This window comes from Salvelinus alpinus, chromosome 6 (genome assembly GCF_045679555.1).
Source record: "Salvelinus alpinus chromosome 6, SLU_Salpinus.1, whole genome shotgun sequence".
NCBI lineage: Eukaryota > Metazoa > Chordata > Actinopteri > Salmoniformes > Salmonidae > Salvelinus > Salvelinus alpinus.
This window is the reverse complement of record NC_092091.1, coordinates 32,722,961-32,738,577: the sequence shown is the minus strand read 5'-3', so window position 1 is coordinate 32,738,577 and position 15,617 is coordinate 32,722,961. Positions and strand designations below refer to the sequence as shown.

Here is a 15,617-nt window from a genome sequence, read left to right as displayed (position 1 = left end):
AGAAAGTATACATACCCCTTGATCTATTCCACATTTTGTTGTGTTATAAATTCAAAATGAATGTAAAAAAAAAAAAAAAAGAATCTAACCAATCTACATACAATACCCCCATAATGACAATGGGAAAACATGTTTTTATACATTTTTGCAACTTTATTGAAAATGAAATACAGAAATATCTAATTTAGATACATAAGTATTCACACCCCTGAACCAATACTTTGTAGAAGCTCCTTTGGCAGCGATTACAGCTGAGTCTTTCTGGGAAAGTCTAAGAGTTTTGCACACCTGGATTTTACAATATTTGCACATTATTATTTTAAAAAATTCTTCAAGCTCTGTCGAGTTGGTTGTTGATCATTGCCAAACAGCCATTTTCAAGTCTTGCCATAGATTTTCAAGACGATTTTAGTCAAAACTGTAACTAGGCCATTCAATCAGGAACATTCAATATCATCTTAGTAAGCAACTCCAGTGTATATTTGACCTTGTGTTTTAGGTTATTGTCCTGCTGAAAGGTGAATTTGTCTCCCAGTGTCTGTTGGAAAGCAGACTGAACCAGGTTTTCCTCTAGGATTTTGCCTGTGCTTAGTTCAATTCCATTTATTTTACTCGTAAAAAAAACTCCCTAGTCCTTTCCGATGACAAGCAAACCCATAACATAATGCAGCCACCACCATGCTGGAAAATATGAAGAGTGGTACTCAGTGATGTGTTGTGATGGATTCGCCCTAAACATAACGCTTTGTATTCAGAACATGAAATTAATTTCTTTGCCACATTTCTTGCAGTTTTACAAACAGGAATCACAGGATGCATGTTTAGGAATATTTGTATTCTGTATTGGCTTCCTTCTTTTCACTCTGTCATTTAGGTTAGTATTGTGGAGTAACTACAATGTTGTTGAGCCATCCTCAATTTTCTCCTTTCACAGCCATTAAACACGGTTTCCTTCCTCTCCGGCAACTGAGTTAGGAAGGACACCTGTATCTTTCTAGTGACTAGGTGTATTGATACACCATCCAAATTGTGATTAATGACTTCAGCATGCTCAAAGGGATATTCAATGTCTGCTTTTATAAATGTATTACCCATCTACCAATATGTGCCCTTCTTTGTGAGGCATTGTAAAACCTCCCTGGTCTTTGTGGTTGAATCTGTGTTTGAAATGCACTGCTCGACTGAGGAATATTACAGATAATTGTATGTGTTGGGTACAGAGATGAGGTAGTCATTCAAAAATCATGCAAAACACTATTATTGCACACTATTATTGAGTCCATGCAACTTATTATGTGACTTGTTAAGCACATTTTTACTCCTGAACTTATTTAGACTTTCCATAACAAAAGGGGTGAATACTCGACTCTTGCCATAACAAAAGTTGAATACTCGACTCAAAACATTTCATTTTTTCATTCTGAATTAATTAGTAAACATTTCTGAAAACATAATTCCACTTTGACATTAGGGGTTATTGTGTGTAGGCCAGTGACACAAAATCTCAATGTAATTAATTTTACACTCAGGCTGTAAAACAACAAAATGTTGAAAAAGTCTAGGGGTGTAAATACTTTCTGAAGGCACTGTGTATATGTGGGATATAAGTTGGGTCTTAGTGGGAATAGTATCATAGGCTTTGTCTGTGGTCTGGGTAAGTGTGTCTTACTGAAAGGAATTAAAGACATAACGTGCTCAAGGCCATGCAGACTAAATTATTGATAAGACCTGTGTTCAGAGTTTCATTTTGAGGTGGAGGCCTGTACAAGCAATAGGGGGAAAACTGCAATTGCGGTACAACTCAACTCTTTATGAAAACATTATGAGCAATGTATACATGCAATCTTGACTGCTGGAGTATTTCACAGTATCAAACAGAATGCATAAATGTCCTGTTTACCTCAGATGTTGATTGGTCTCCTCATCATCTGAGACGACTCCGTTGCACACTTCCCCTGTGGAGAAGCTGGCCTTCAGCTCTACTGCATCAAAGCCCCTTTCCGCTGCCTCCCTCTTCTTCCTCCTCCCAAACAGGCGTCGGAACGGCTGGAATTTGCCCTGCCGTCGCCTCTCTGCAGGCCGAAAGAGAAATTATAACCAAAGCCACTAGCCACACACTATCAGCTTATCTCTCTTTATATCACACCCATGGACATGTTTGATTACATATAAATGTGTGGGCCGGAGTGTGTGTGAATGTGTGTAATTTACACAAGGTGTGTGAATGGATACAAAAGAACTCCACAGCAGATGAAGTGAAGAGAAAACCTTGGCTCGGTTGATAATACTTACCTTCAACAACAGTACGTTTACGTGAACTCCTATCGGAAAGCCTATGTACAGTAGTAGGACTACTCAGAAGGACATGGTTGAGAACCAACATTCTGATCACATAACAGGCTGAATCATTCTGTACTGACTGGACCTTTGGGAGTCACTCAGTAAATCACTCACTCTGACTGACTGACTCTGTCCTTCCCATATCCAAACATATACTGTAATCCGTATGTCTACATATAATATCACAACATGTGTTTCACTTGAATACTCAAACACTCTTTGGATAATGTAGAGACACAGGTGAGGAGCACTTCTTTGGTTATAGTTAATCCATGAGGTGATCTTTGATCATGGGATGAAATACTATAAAACATAAATACTATAAAACAAAATGGCTGTTGTAGCCTCAACAGTGCATTTTTTATTCTTGTTATGCATAAGCCATAAACAATAAAGTATTTTTTTAATTTTTCCAATCCATGAGAGTACCTTGATTCCTTCTGGAAGTTTGGTTGCACAAAGGCTTTTTTCTGCATAGTTTACTATCCAGCATCAACTTATTTTTGTTCTATGGACAGTTAAAAATACACTCTTTTTCAAAGCGACTTTAGACAGTTCGTAGTCTCGTGACAGACGACAGTTCAAAATACTGTAATACTGTTCCTGTTATCGACACAGCAAGGTGTGCTGTGGACTTTTGAGGTTCTAGCTGGTTGTTACACTAGTGTATATGGATCATTCTTGGGCTCGGGTAATATTACAGTCCCTCTAACTTTTTATATTATATTTCAAGTATTGGGTAACCAAATTGAAATGTTAAAAGATTTTGTATATTCAGTTGAAGTCGGAGGTTTACATACACTTAGGTTGGAGTCATTAAAACTTGTTTTTCAACCACTCCACACATTTCTTGTTAACAAACTATAGCTTTGGCAAGTCGGTTAGGACATCTACTTTGTGCATAACACAAGTAATTTTCCAACAATTGTTTATAGACAGATTATTTCACTTATAATTTACTGTATCACAATTCCAATGGGTCAGAAGTTTACATACACTAAGTTGACTTTGCCTTTAAACAGCTTGGAAAATTCCTGAAAATTATGTCATGGCTTTAGAAGCTTCTGATAGGTTAATTGGCATCATTTGAGTCAATTGGAGGTGTACATGTGGATATATTTCAAAGCCTTCAAACTCAGTGCCTCTTTGATTGACATCATTGGAAAATTTAAAAAAAATGGTTCATCCTTGGGAGCAATTTCCAAATCGCCTGAAGGTACCACATTCATCTGTACAAACAATAGTACGCAAGTATAAACACCATGGGACCACGCAGCTGTCATACCGCTCAGGAAGGAGATGTGTTCAGTCTCCTAGAGATAAATGTACTTTGGTGCAAAAAGTGCAAATCATTCCCAGAACAACAGCAAAGGACCTTGTGAAGATGCTGGAGGAAACAGCTACAAAAGTATCTATATCCACAGTAAAACGAGTCCTATATCGACATAACCTGAAAGGCCGCTCAGCAAGGAAGAAGCCACTGCTCCAAAACCGCCATAAAAGAGCCAAACTACGGTTTGCAACTGCACATGGACACAAAGATCGTACTTTTTGGAGAAATGTCCTCTGGTCTGATGAAAGAAAAATAGAACTGTTTGGCCATAATGACCATTGTTATGTTTGGAGGAAAAAGGGGGAGGCTTGCAAGCCGAAGCACAGGGGTGGCAGCATCATGTTGTGGGGGTGCTTTGCTGCAGGAGGGACTGGTGCACTTCACAAAATAGATAACATCATGAGGAAAGAAAATTATGTGGATATATTGAAGCAACATCTGAAGACATCAGTCAGGAAGTTAAAGCTTGGTCGCAAATGGGTCTTCCAAATGGACAATGACCCCAAGCATACTTCCAAAGTCGTGGCAAAATGGCTTAAGGACAACAAAGTCAAGGTATTGGAGTGGCCATCACAAAGCCCTGACCTCAATCCCATTGAAATGTGTGGACAGAAGTGAAAAAGCGTGTGCGAGCAAGGAAGCTTTCAAACCTGACTCAGTTACATCAGCTCCGTCAGGAGGAATGGGCCAAAATTCACCCAACTTATTGTGGGAAGCTTGTGGAAGGTTACCCGAAACGTTTGACCCAAGTTAAACAATTTAAAGGCAATGCTTAGAAATAGTAATTGAGTGTATGTAAACTTCTCACCCACTGGGAATGTGATGAAAGAAATAAAAGCTGAAATAAATCCTTCTCTCTACTATTATTCTGACATTTCACATTCTTTAAATAAAGTGGTGATCCTAACTGACCTAAGACAGGGACTTTTTACTAGGATTAAATGTCAGGATTTGTGAAAAACTGAGTTTAAATGTATTTGGCTAAGGTATATGTAAACATCCGACTTCAACTGTATATTTAAATGTCCAGTATTTTTTAAATGACGCGAAGAATTGTCCCCCAGCCATTTGACTTAACTTAGGAAATTAATATTAAAATGTGCACATTATTAATAACTTTTTCCATTAATGCAAACATATACTACCAGTCAAAGGTTTTAGAACACCTACTCATTCAAGGGGTTTTCTTTATTTTTTTTACTATTTTCTACATTGTAGAAAAATAGTGAAGACATCAAAACTATGAGATAACACATATGGAACATGTAGTAACCAAAAAAGTGTTTGAATAATCTTTTGAATATTTTATAATTTGAGATTCTTCAAATAGCCACCCTTTGCCTGGACGACAGCTTTGCACACTCTTGGCATTCTCTCAACCAGCTTGACCTGGAATGCTTTTTGAAGTTCTTGAAATTTTCCGTATTGACTGACCTTCATGTCTTAAAGTAAGCAGTATTTGAGCTGTTCTTGACATAATATGGACTTGGTCTTTTACCAAATAAGGCTATCTTCTGTATACCACCCCTACCTTGTCACAACACAACTGATTGGCTCAAACACATTAAGAAGGAAAGAAATACCACAAATTAACTTTTAAGAAGGCACACCTGTTAATTGAAATGCATTCCAGGTGACTACCTCATGAAGCTGGTTGAGAGATTGCTAAGAGTGTGCAAAGCTCTCATCAACGCAAAGGGTGGCTATTTGAAGAATCTCAAATGTAAAATATATTTTGATTTTGTTTAACACTTTTTTGGTTACTACATGATTCCTTATGTGTTATTTCATAGTTTTGATGTCTTCACTATTATTCTACAATGTAGAAAATAGTAAAAATAAATAAAAACCCTGGAAAAAGTAGGTGTTCTAAAACTTTTGGCTGGTATTGTATATTTGTGTTCTTTTGTTGAGAAAGTATTTTTATCAAATAAATGCATGATTATTGATTAAAATCACACAATTTAGCTCTGTCCCTCAGTGTACACTCAACCCCGTTACACCAACCAAACTCCGCCAATAAAAATGGTCAGTCCACCCTTATGTGCCATCATTAACAGCAAGTGACATTATTCAACCATTTTTAACTGCATGGTACAGAAACAGGCAAGTAATCACATTCTTTAATATCTGTGTTTTATTGTTTTTTAAAGACAGGTGGGGATCATCGAGCAGACCAACTCAACCCCATTAAATGAAATAAAGATGGAAAACTAGTACTTATCAAAATTATACTTTAACCCATAAAAATATACAATCTTTTAATTTCGTTGCACACCATGTGGTCTCCTGTCCTTCACCAGATGAGGAGCAGAGGCCATTTTGAGCCCCCCCAAAAAATTAACCCCGTCACACTCAACCCGTACACATTTCATTGTAACAGGGGTTGTAAACCTGTGACAGGGTTGAGTTATATACTTTATTTATGAATATTGCATCTAAACAAATTAATTCTTCAATATATTATACATTATATATTGTTTATATTCACTTATGAAACATGCTGTAATGTGTTCTATGTGAACAAAAAAATATATTTTAAGGCAGGTAGCTCCTTTAAGTCGCTCTAGATCCTAAATTACTCAAGGATTAGTGTATACATGCATATATTCTAAGAATCTTTGATTTAACGTTATCAGCTGAAACATCTAGGGAATGATGGCACCCACATCAACAGCAGAAAGACAAACACAGTGTCGAGCACGTCAAAATGCTGACCCAGAAAAAAGGGAACAATACCTTGAGAGAGAGCGTCAGAGATGGAAGAGATGTTGAGGCAGGGAAAAAGAAAATGATCAGTGATTTAAGTGAGAGAGACCAGCGTCAGAAGCGGAAACAGTGGAGAACAGCATACAAAAGAAGCAAGGAGGGGAAAGGAGCACTGAGGAACTTGACCACTCCTCCACAAAGTCCAGATCATGTTCCAGAACAGTCCCCACAGCCAGGATCTTCAAGGTCAGGGCAATGTGGCAATGGTACATGGAACTTTTTTGAGTCAAGCCATGGAAAAGGGGCTGATGGTGGGACTGATGGTGTGGGAGGAACGTTGAAGAGAACGGCGTGATATCAGTGATGCACAGGAGCTTTACAAAGCCCTCCGTGAGAAAACACGTCAGTGAAGCTGTTCTTTGTGAAGAGTGCCGATGTTGAACGTCCGATGGAGATGATGTCAAGCCCGATAAAAGCGGTGCCCTCCACCATGACAATACACCAGGTCATCACCCTTGCTCCAGGTGAACTGATGTCTCGTGATGTCAGCTGCCTTTGTTCAAAAAAGAAGGACCTAAACTGTACATGCTTTAACACACACCACTTCAGTTTCTGGCAGAAGGTCCTGGCTGCTCCAGAACAGCCAGCCAATGAGGAAAATCCACAACCTGTGGACGAAATCCAGGTCTTCTTGAGCAGTGGTGTGTAGTGGAATATGATGATGACCTTTATCCAGGCTTCATCCTCTGCACGGATGAAATGAGTGTACAAGTGAAATGTATGCATCGTGTAGGACCAAAAACATTTTTATGGTCTTTTGGAGATGACATCCACTGGTATCAGTTTGATGAAGTCCTTGAGATGATTCCACCACCACAGCGTGTGACATCCTGCCACGTAGAGGTTGAGAGAGACGTGTGGGCCAGAATGAGTGAACATGGTGCTCCTGAGAAGAAGGATAGTCATGCTGACACTCCTGCTGTAGTTACAGCTGTTCTCGCGTTCCAAATGCCCTTGGAAAATGTTCCTACAGTTTGATGATACGTTGAACTTTTCTGATGAAACCTGTTGAATGTTATTAATTACCCTAATGCCGGATGTGTTTTTATTTATTTTTCGATATTTACTGTGGTTTGGTTAATAAAACCCAGATTATTCTAAATATATCTAATGTCCTTATTACATGGTTGCATACAATGAAATGCAAAGTTTTGGGGTAAATCTTGGAGGGATTTTGATAGTAAACTAAACTAGTTTATATAGAAACCAATGTGTCTCTTCAGTATTCAACCATCACCCTAGTCTCAACCCTGTCACATGACAATATTTGTTAAATAAAATGTCAAAGATTAATAAATATGAATTGAATGTTTTCTGAGCTCAGTCTGAAATGTTAAGGACAATCCCAAGAAGATTACATTTATGTTGAAATTCTGAATTGAAAGCATTTTTTTATTTAAACGATGAGCCCGTTGACACGTGTCTATTTCAGGGTTTACTATAGCAACATTGCGATTTTTCATACATTTTATATTTATAATAATTGAATTGGTTTGGGGGACACATGAGCATTAGGTAAATGTTGATTTTATAACAAGTATATTTTATAATCATATTCAGACAACTTCCATATTGTTGGTGACTGGGTTGAAGATAAATAGTGTCCATATCAGACAAAAATTGACAATAATAAAACGGCTTTAATGCCTGAGGTGGGAAAATATGTTTTCTTGAAAGTTTAATATGTACTTAATGCTGTGGGGTGTTCAGAAAATGCATATAATCTAGTAAAAAATTTAAGTTTATTTAAAACAAATATTACCGCAGCCCAAGAATGACCCTTATGTTATACTAGGGAAATTGTGTTTCCATAGGTAGGGCTGACAGTGAGGACTTGTGAAGAGCAGAAACAGTGACTTCCTTACAATTGAACAGTCACTGCCCAAGCCTGAAGCAGGGTTGTTTCGGACGTATACAGTCCACATTCGAAGTTCCCATAAACCAAATGGCAAAAACATTCAATAAAATCCAGCAAATTGGTGCAACAACAAAAATGATGTATTATTCTTACATCTAACAAAAATGATTCTCCAATCAACTTAAGGCATAGACTACCTGACATGAAAATACATAATATGGTCTGTATGTATTGTAATGATACAGCAGGGAGCAGGTCTCGAACCCTCGACCTTTTAGCCCGAAGTCCGGCGCGCAATCGACTGTGCCGCAAAAGCATGCTCGTGCGGCAGAGTCGATTTCCGCGTTTATAAACCCAGGGTCGTTACACTGTGTACGGTCAAAAGACCTAGACGCTCTCACGTCTAGCTAGGACTCCCGCGCGAAGGCCCAACTTCCTGCCTTTAGCCTATCACTAACACACTTGCCACGGTACAATGAATGGGTAAGAGAGGGAGCCAAAAACGAAGTTACACTAATAACAAAATAATATATCTCGATCAAGTAAGTATAAATCATAAAGGTACGTACCTAATAGTTCATCACATACATTCATATTTCATATACAGTGCCTTCGGAAAGTATTCAGGACCCTTGACTTTCTTCACATTGTGTTACGTTACAGCTTTATTCTAAAATTGCCTAAATATATTTTATCCCCCTTATCAATCTACACACAATAGCCCATAATGACAAAGCAAAACAGGTTTTTTGAAATGTTTGCTAATTTATAAAAAAAATAAAAAATAACGGACCAAGGCCCTTCTCCCCCGATTGCTCAGTTTTGCCGGGCTGACAGCTCTAGGACAAGTCTTGGTGGTTCCAAACGTCTTTCATTTAAGAATGATGGAGGCCACTGTGTTCTTGGGGTCCTTCGATGCTGCAGAAATGTTTTGGTACCCTTCCCCAGATCTGTGGCTCGACACAATCATGTCTCGGAGCTCCACGGACAATTCCTTCGACCTCATGGCTTGGTTTTCGCTCTGACATGCACTGTCAACTGTGGGACCTTATATAAACAGGTGTGTGCCTTTCCAAATCATGTCCAAAAACCGAATTTACCACAGGTGGAGTCCAATCAAGTTGTAGAAACATCTCAAGGATGATCAATGGAAATAGGATGCACCTGAGCTCAATTTCGAGTCTCATAGTGAAGGGTCTGAATACTTATGTAAATAAGGTATTTCTGTTTTTTATTGTTAATAAATGTGCAAACATTTCCAAAAACGTGTTTTTGCCTTGTCATTGTGTAGATTGATGAGGATTTTTTTATTTTAAATATATATTGTAGAATAAGATTGTAATGTATCAAATTGTGGAAAAAGGAAAGGGGTCTGAATACTTTCTGAATGCACTGTATTCCAGGCATTTATATATCAATTCCAGTTGTACTTTATCAAAAGCCTTTAAAAAAAATCTGTCTGATTAGGATGAATAATATCCGACATTACCTTTTTAATTCTATACGCCATGGAATTTGTCTGAATTTTTGCATCACAACACTGAATTGTAATGGTCCTCCAATTTTTTTTAATGGACTGGATCTTTATATTTACCACTCGGGTCCTGTTTCAGTAGTTATGAAAATCAGACCTTCTTGTTGAGTATCTGATAATCTACCATTTTTATAGGAGTGGTTAAAACGGTCCTCTGAGTACATCAAAAAAAGGTTTGGTATACCTCAACTGGTATGCCATCTATCCCAGAATTTTTCCCAGACTTAAAGGCTTTAATTGCATAAATAAAATCCTCCTCTGTAGTTTGGCCTTCACATGAGTCTTTCTGTACAGTTGTTAATTTTACATTATTAACAGAAAAAAAATCCATACAATTAACATCGGTTAGTGAAGATGGAGGAGACTGAAATGAAAACATATGCTTAAAATAATTAGCTTCCTCTTTAAAAATATTGTTTGGTGAATCATGGATGACTCCATCATTCGTAACAAGTTTCAGTAAATTATTTTTGGTAGCATTTCTATGTTGAAGATGTTTTTTTTCTTTTCTCGCATATTCCATCCAGTTCACTTAATTTTTTTATAATATGTTGCATTTGATCTTTCTTGAATAAGTTCCTCTATTTCTTTTTGTTTTTTCTATAAAGTAGAATAACGCTATCTATCTGTACTGTTAGTCCTTTTTACTTTGTTAATATGAACTATTTTGACCTAAATTGCTTTTGTTTTAAAGATGAGTATTGAATTGCATGTCCTCTAAAGGCACATTTAAAAGTGTCCCATACAATAAGAGGATTTGCTGTACCTATGTTATGTCGGAAAAAGTCAGTTACAAATGATTCTGTTCTAGTTAAAAACATATGATCCTCCAATAGGCTTTGATTAAATTTCCAATATCCTCTCGCACATAGAAATTCTGTAAGAGTAATGTATATGCCAATTATTTGATGATCCATTAAGCCAAGATAGTGCAGGTCCACTTAGGCCATGGCCCAGTGAGTCCCAGGACCCGGGCCGTGGAGGTGGGAACACAAAAGTCTGAGGCTTTTTGGTAAAACACTAGGGTAAATCCTCAGTGGAAATGCAACATTATTAAAGTGTAGGGAGCTCCTAATGTGAACATTGGTGCTCAGCATGCTGACAGAGCATTTTAGATCTGCCAAGTGGTAGAATGCTAACACACCAGACCAGCTAGGCCACAAACAAAACAAACCAATATGATATCTACAGAATCCCCTGCTATAATATTGACTGATGAAGCTCTACTACAGTGAAGACAGGAAATTATATTGACAGCCATGCTCAAGAGAATTTCCTGTTTATCAGAGTATAAAATGCGGTTCCCTGAGTGCCGATGCTTATCTCTGGAAATGTCAATGTCAGTGTGTAAAGGACACATTACAGTGTACATCTCATTTCTTCTCTCTACAAATTCATTAGAGATTCGCACCCTGAGTCCTAACCTCATAATGCACTTAAGGACAAGAAAGTCTCATGGACAAGGAAGCTTGTTGTTCATTTATCTACAAGGCGGTTGCCTACTGCTACTATAACAACATAATGATTACATTACAATATCATTTTGCTGGTATTGGCCATGTGAATTATAGACCAGTATCCAGGCTTGAAATATTGATTCAGTAAATTACCTTTGTCCAAAACATAAATCATAGTGTACCTACCTACTACACAACCACGGACGATGCAAACCCCTCCACTGGCTCACACTGATAGGGCATGATTTCAGTTGGTCATGATTGAGTCAGGGCAACAGAGCAGTTTTCAATGCCACAGTGTTGAACTGAAGATAAGACGAGGACCTTTGATTCCAAATCTTTATCGCCTTGTTAGCTTTCCTTGCCAACCAGATATAAACTTTAAGCCATATAATCTAATCATTCCCACATCAGGGGTGGTTAGGGGGTGTGTTTTCCTGGATTAGTGCATGTGTTCCGATGTGTGTCTGCATGAGGAAAAGCTGAAGAACATACGCACATCCAGGTACTTCTTTGTAGGTGCTGGAGTTATGGGTGAATTCTTGACAAATAACAAGGAAAATGCTGCTGTTCATGCTCCCAGGTGATTTTATTGTTACAATGGTTCGACCCTTAGGTCTTCATGAGCAGCCATGTGTCTGTACGAGCAGCTATGTGTGTATCTATGTCAGTGTGTGTGTAACTATACTAGAAAAGTAAACTTTTTGTTGTTGTCGACATACTGGGTACATGTTGTTAGTCCCCACAAGATGAAATGCTATTTCTAGGGGGTTTAGGGTTAAGGTTACAATTAGTGTTAGGGTTAGAATTAGGTTTAGGGTTAGGAGCTAAGGTTCGTTTTTGGGTTAGAGTTTGGAGCTAGGGTTAGGTTTCGGGTTAAGGTTTTCGGGTTAAGGTTATGGGTTAAAATCCTCCCTGGATTTTGTGTTAAAAGCTCTACAACAAAGATTTCTTAGTGTCCAACAAGCTTTCTCTGCCCTTAACCTTGTTCTGAACACCTCCAAAACAAAGGTTGTGTGGTTTGATAAGAAGAATGCCCCTCTCCCCACAGGTGTGATTACTACCTCTATAGCTTGAGGTAGTCACCTCATACAAGTACTTGGGAGTATGGCTAGACGGTACATGGTCCTTCTCTCAGCACATATCAAAGCTGCAGGCTAAAGTTAAATCTAGACTTGGTTTCCTCTATCATAATCGCTCCTTTTTCACCCCAGCTGCCAAACTAACCCTGATTCAGATGACCATCCTACCCATGCTAGATTACGGAGATGTAATTTATAGATCGGCAGGTAAGGGTGCTCTCGAGTGGCTAGATGTTCTTTACCATTCGGCCATCAGATTTGCCACCAATGCTCCTTATAGGACACATCACTGCACTCTATACTCCTCTGTAAACTGGTCATCTCTGTATACCCGTTGCAAGACCCACTGGTTGATGCTTATTTATAAAACTCTCTTAGGCCTCACTCCCGTCTATCTGAGATAGCTACTGCAGCCCTCATCCTCCACATACAACACCCATTCTGCCAGTCACATTCTGTTAAAGGTCCCCAAAGCACACACATCCCTGTTCTCGTCTTTTCAGTTCGCTGCAGCTAGCGACTGGAACGAGTTGCAACAAACACTTAAACTGGACAGTTTTATCTCAATATCTTCATTCAAAGACTCAATCATGGACACTCTTACTGACAGTTGTGGCTGCTTCGCGTGATGTATTGTTGACTCTAACGTCTTGCCCTTTGTGCTGTTGCCTGTGGCCAATAATGTTTGTACACTGTTTTGTGCTGCTGCCATGCTGTGCTGCTGCCATGTTGTGTCGCTACCATGTTGTTGTCATGTTGTGTTGCTACCATGCTGTGTTGTCATGTGTTGCTGCCATGCTATGTTGTTGTCTTAGGTCTCTCTTTATGTAATGTTGTGTTGTTTCTCTTGTTGTGATGTGTGTTTTGTCCTATATTTTTATTTAATACATTTTATCTGTAATCCCAGCCCCTGCCCCCGCAGGAGGCCTTTTGTTAGGCCGTCATTGTAAGTAAGAATTTGTTCTTAACTGACTTGCCTAGTTAAATAAAGGTTAAATAAATAGGGAAAATAGGATTTTGAATGGGACTGAATTGTGTCCCTCCACAAGGTTAGTTATACAAGACTGTGTGTGTGTTAGTGGGAGGTCCTGTGATGAACTGAAGTGGGTTAGAGTTACCAGGCTACTCTACACCACTGTGAAGACAAACACTTTCTGGGCTCTCTGAGTATCCCTTTCAGGGCTATAAGTAGCAACCAGTGTGGGATTTCACTCAGCGTGTGTTGCTGCACAGGGGCATTGTGGGAAATGATACAGTAACCTCCATATCGTCATCTCTGGCAGCTGTGTGAGTTTGAGTAGTGTGTTGTGCTAATAGCATCAGCATCTACATCCATCTATCCTTAGTGATTCAAATACTATACTGTATGTTGACTCTTAACTCGTGACCATGTAAATCTTACCAAAATGTCCACCTTTACCAAGACCTCAGCCAAATCATAATCTGTCCCCATATCCAATCCACCACATCGGTGGTATAATTCAATCATAGAATTAGTGTTACCTTATCATTTATTAACAATGGTGCAATTTAGAAAAACAAAGGCCTTAACAGAACAGTGCACCAACCGTTTACCAACAGGATGTCAACAGTGTGCCAGTCTGTTGAACCAGACTGCTGACTGAGCCAACCCTGAGAGTCTACTGGACTCAGCCTCTGTGTTCTAGCGTGTGTTATTGAGTAAACTGATGAGCTTCTCTAGCCTATTTATCTCTGACTGTCAGACTGTTTCTCACTCCCTCTGTGGAAGTGCTGAGTGTTATTGTACTGTGGCACTGAGATCCTATTTCCCCACAGCGTGCTCTGCTCTCCCAGCATCAGGACCTGTCCTGCACTGCTTCTGCTCTGTTTCGCTAGCCGGCCCATACTGCACTCACTGCCTCTGGCGTGCTCACACACTCACGCGTGAAACTGTGAAGGACACGTTTTCTGCAGAGTAGGACACTCAGCAGCACTCCACACGTCTACTCTAGCTAGCCGATTCCCGGGTTAAGTCTATGAATGGTCCGCATAAAGTATCTTGTACATAGTAAAGCCATTACTACTAATATTCTGCTCCCAACACATACCGACATTTTGAACTACAGCGCAACATTACATTAGACCGTTTGTGATTGGAGAAAGGAAATGCTTCAAGCCCGAGCATAAAGTGGAGAGATGTGGGCCGTGTATTGATTTACCAAGGCCCGGACCATAGTCAACTAAAACTATCCTATTGATCCATTTTTGTTATTTACCGTAGCTCGTATATCAATAACCGTAGCTCGTATATCAATAATAATCTTTTTGTCCTGCCAATTCAATCAACTCAGAATGTATCAGTTCACCATAGTAAATATCAATAGGAGATAAAAGAGCAGCTCTTCGAGCAGGAGCATAGTGCAGGAAAACACATAGAGGCCTTAGCACATCACACACGTCTCAGATAGGCCTATGAAAGCTTTTGATATCAGTTACTGTACTACACATCACCACACCATGCATTTCTTAAAGAGACACTTAAAGAGAGCTCTAAATATAAGCCAACAAAGGCCTCATTGTATCCTGATGTTATCATTCATTCTAGTCTAAGTCCTGTCTCTTTAAGGCTGTGTCAAAAAATCACTCTTGTTTTCCTATTTACCTGGGCTTTCGGATACGGTTACCTCTAAATGAGTTTCACTGGCGTCCGTAGCCATGGTAACGGCACACCTTGTCTGTGGTGAGAGAAAAAGGGAGTGAACATGGAGGTTGTAGTTGTCTTTAGTGTGAGAGTCCCTTGTCAGGTAAGAAAAAGTGAAAATGCTGTGGACAGAGCAGCACTCACTGAGTGAAGGGAGAAACATGAGAGTTCACGCAAAGGGCGCACTTTGAATGGCACACTTGTCCCTTGCTCTCCTCTATCTAGCTATGCTCCTCTCTCCCTTGGTGAGTGCTCCTCTCTCCCTCTCTCCCTTGGTGACTAGCTTGTTAATGGCAAGGGGAACCGCTCAGAGACCACTGCGCTACACACATTTGTGTACAAACATCACTGCTATTATAAAGCCAAACAAACACCTAAGATAGCTGGGAAAAGTTTTGCAATTATATGACACTAACACACCTTTCAAATGACACCCAACGCACTTTTCAAATCAATATAATCACAACTGAACAAAATCACCGGATACTCACAGTATTATTTCCCTCTGCCTCTTCTCCTCTCCTTGCCTCACTGCAGCTGTGAATAATGTGTTAACCCAGCAGGGAAGCACTTTGTTGCTCC

General features: G+C 39.2%; 1 protein-coding gene across 3 annotated transcripts in view; it reads right to left on the bottom strand.

The window, feature by feature from the left end:
- cracd (capping protein inhibiting regulator of actin dynamics) overlaps window positions 1-15,617 on the bottom strand; it is a 29,506-nt gene that overhangs the window by 5,585 nt on the left and 8,304 nt on the right. For 2 of the 3 annotated variants that reach the window (XM_071406394.1, XM_071406392.1), the window contains one exon: window positions 1,901-2,072. Coding sequence is in view for 2 of the 3 variants with exons in the window: in XM_071406392.1 (XP_071262493.1) it covers window positions 1,901-2,072 (172 nt within the window). In the remaining variant the exon portion in view is untranslated. Of the gene's footprint in view, window positions 1-1,900; window positions 2,073-14,996; window positions 15,070-15,526; window positions 15,608-15,617 lie in introns of those variants that run through there. The other variant, XM_071406393.1, reaches the window with a different exon arrangement.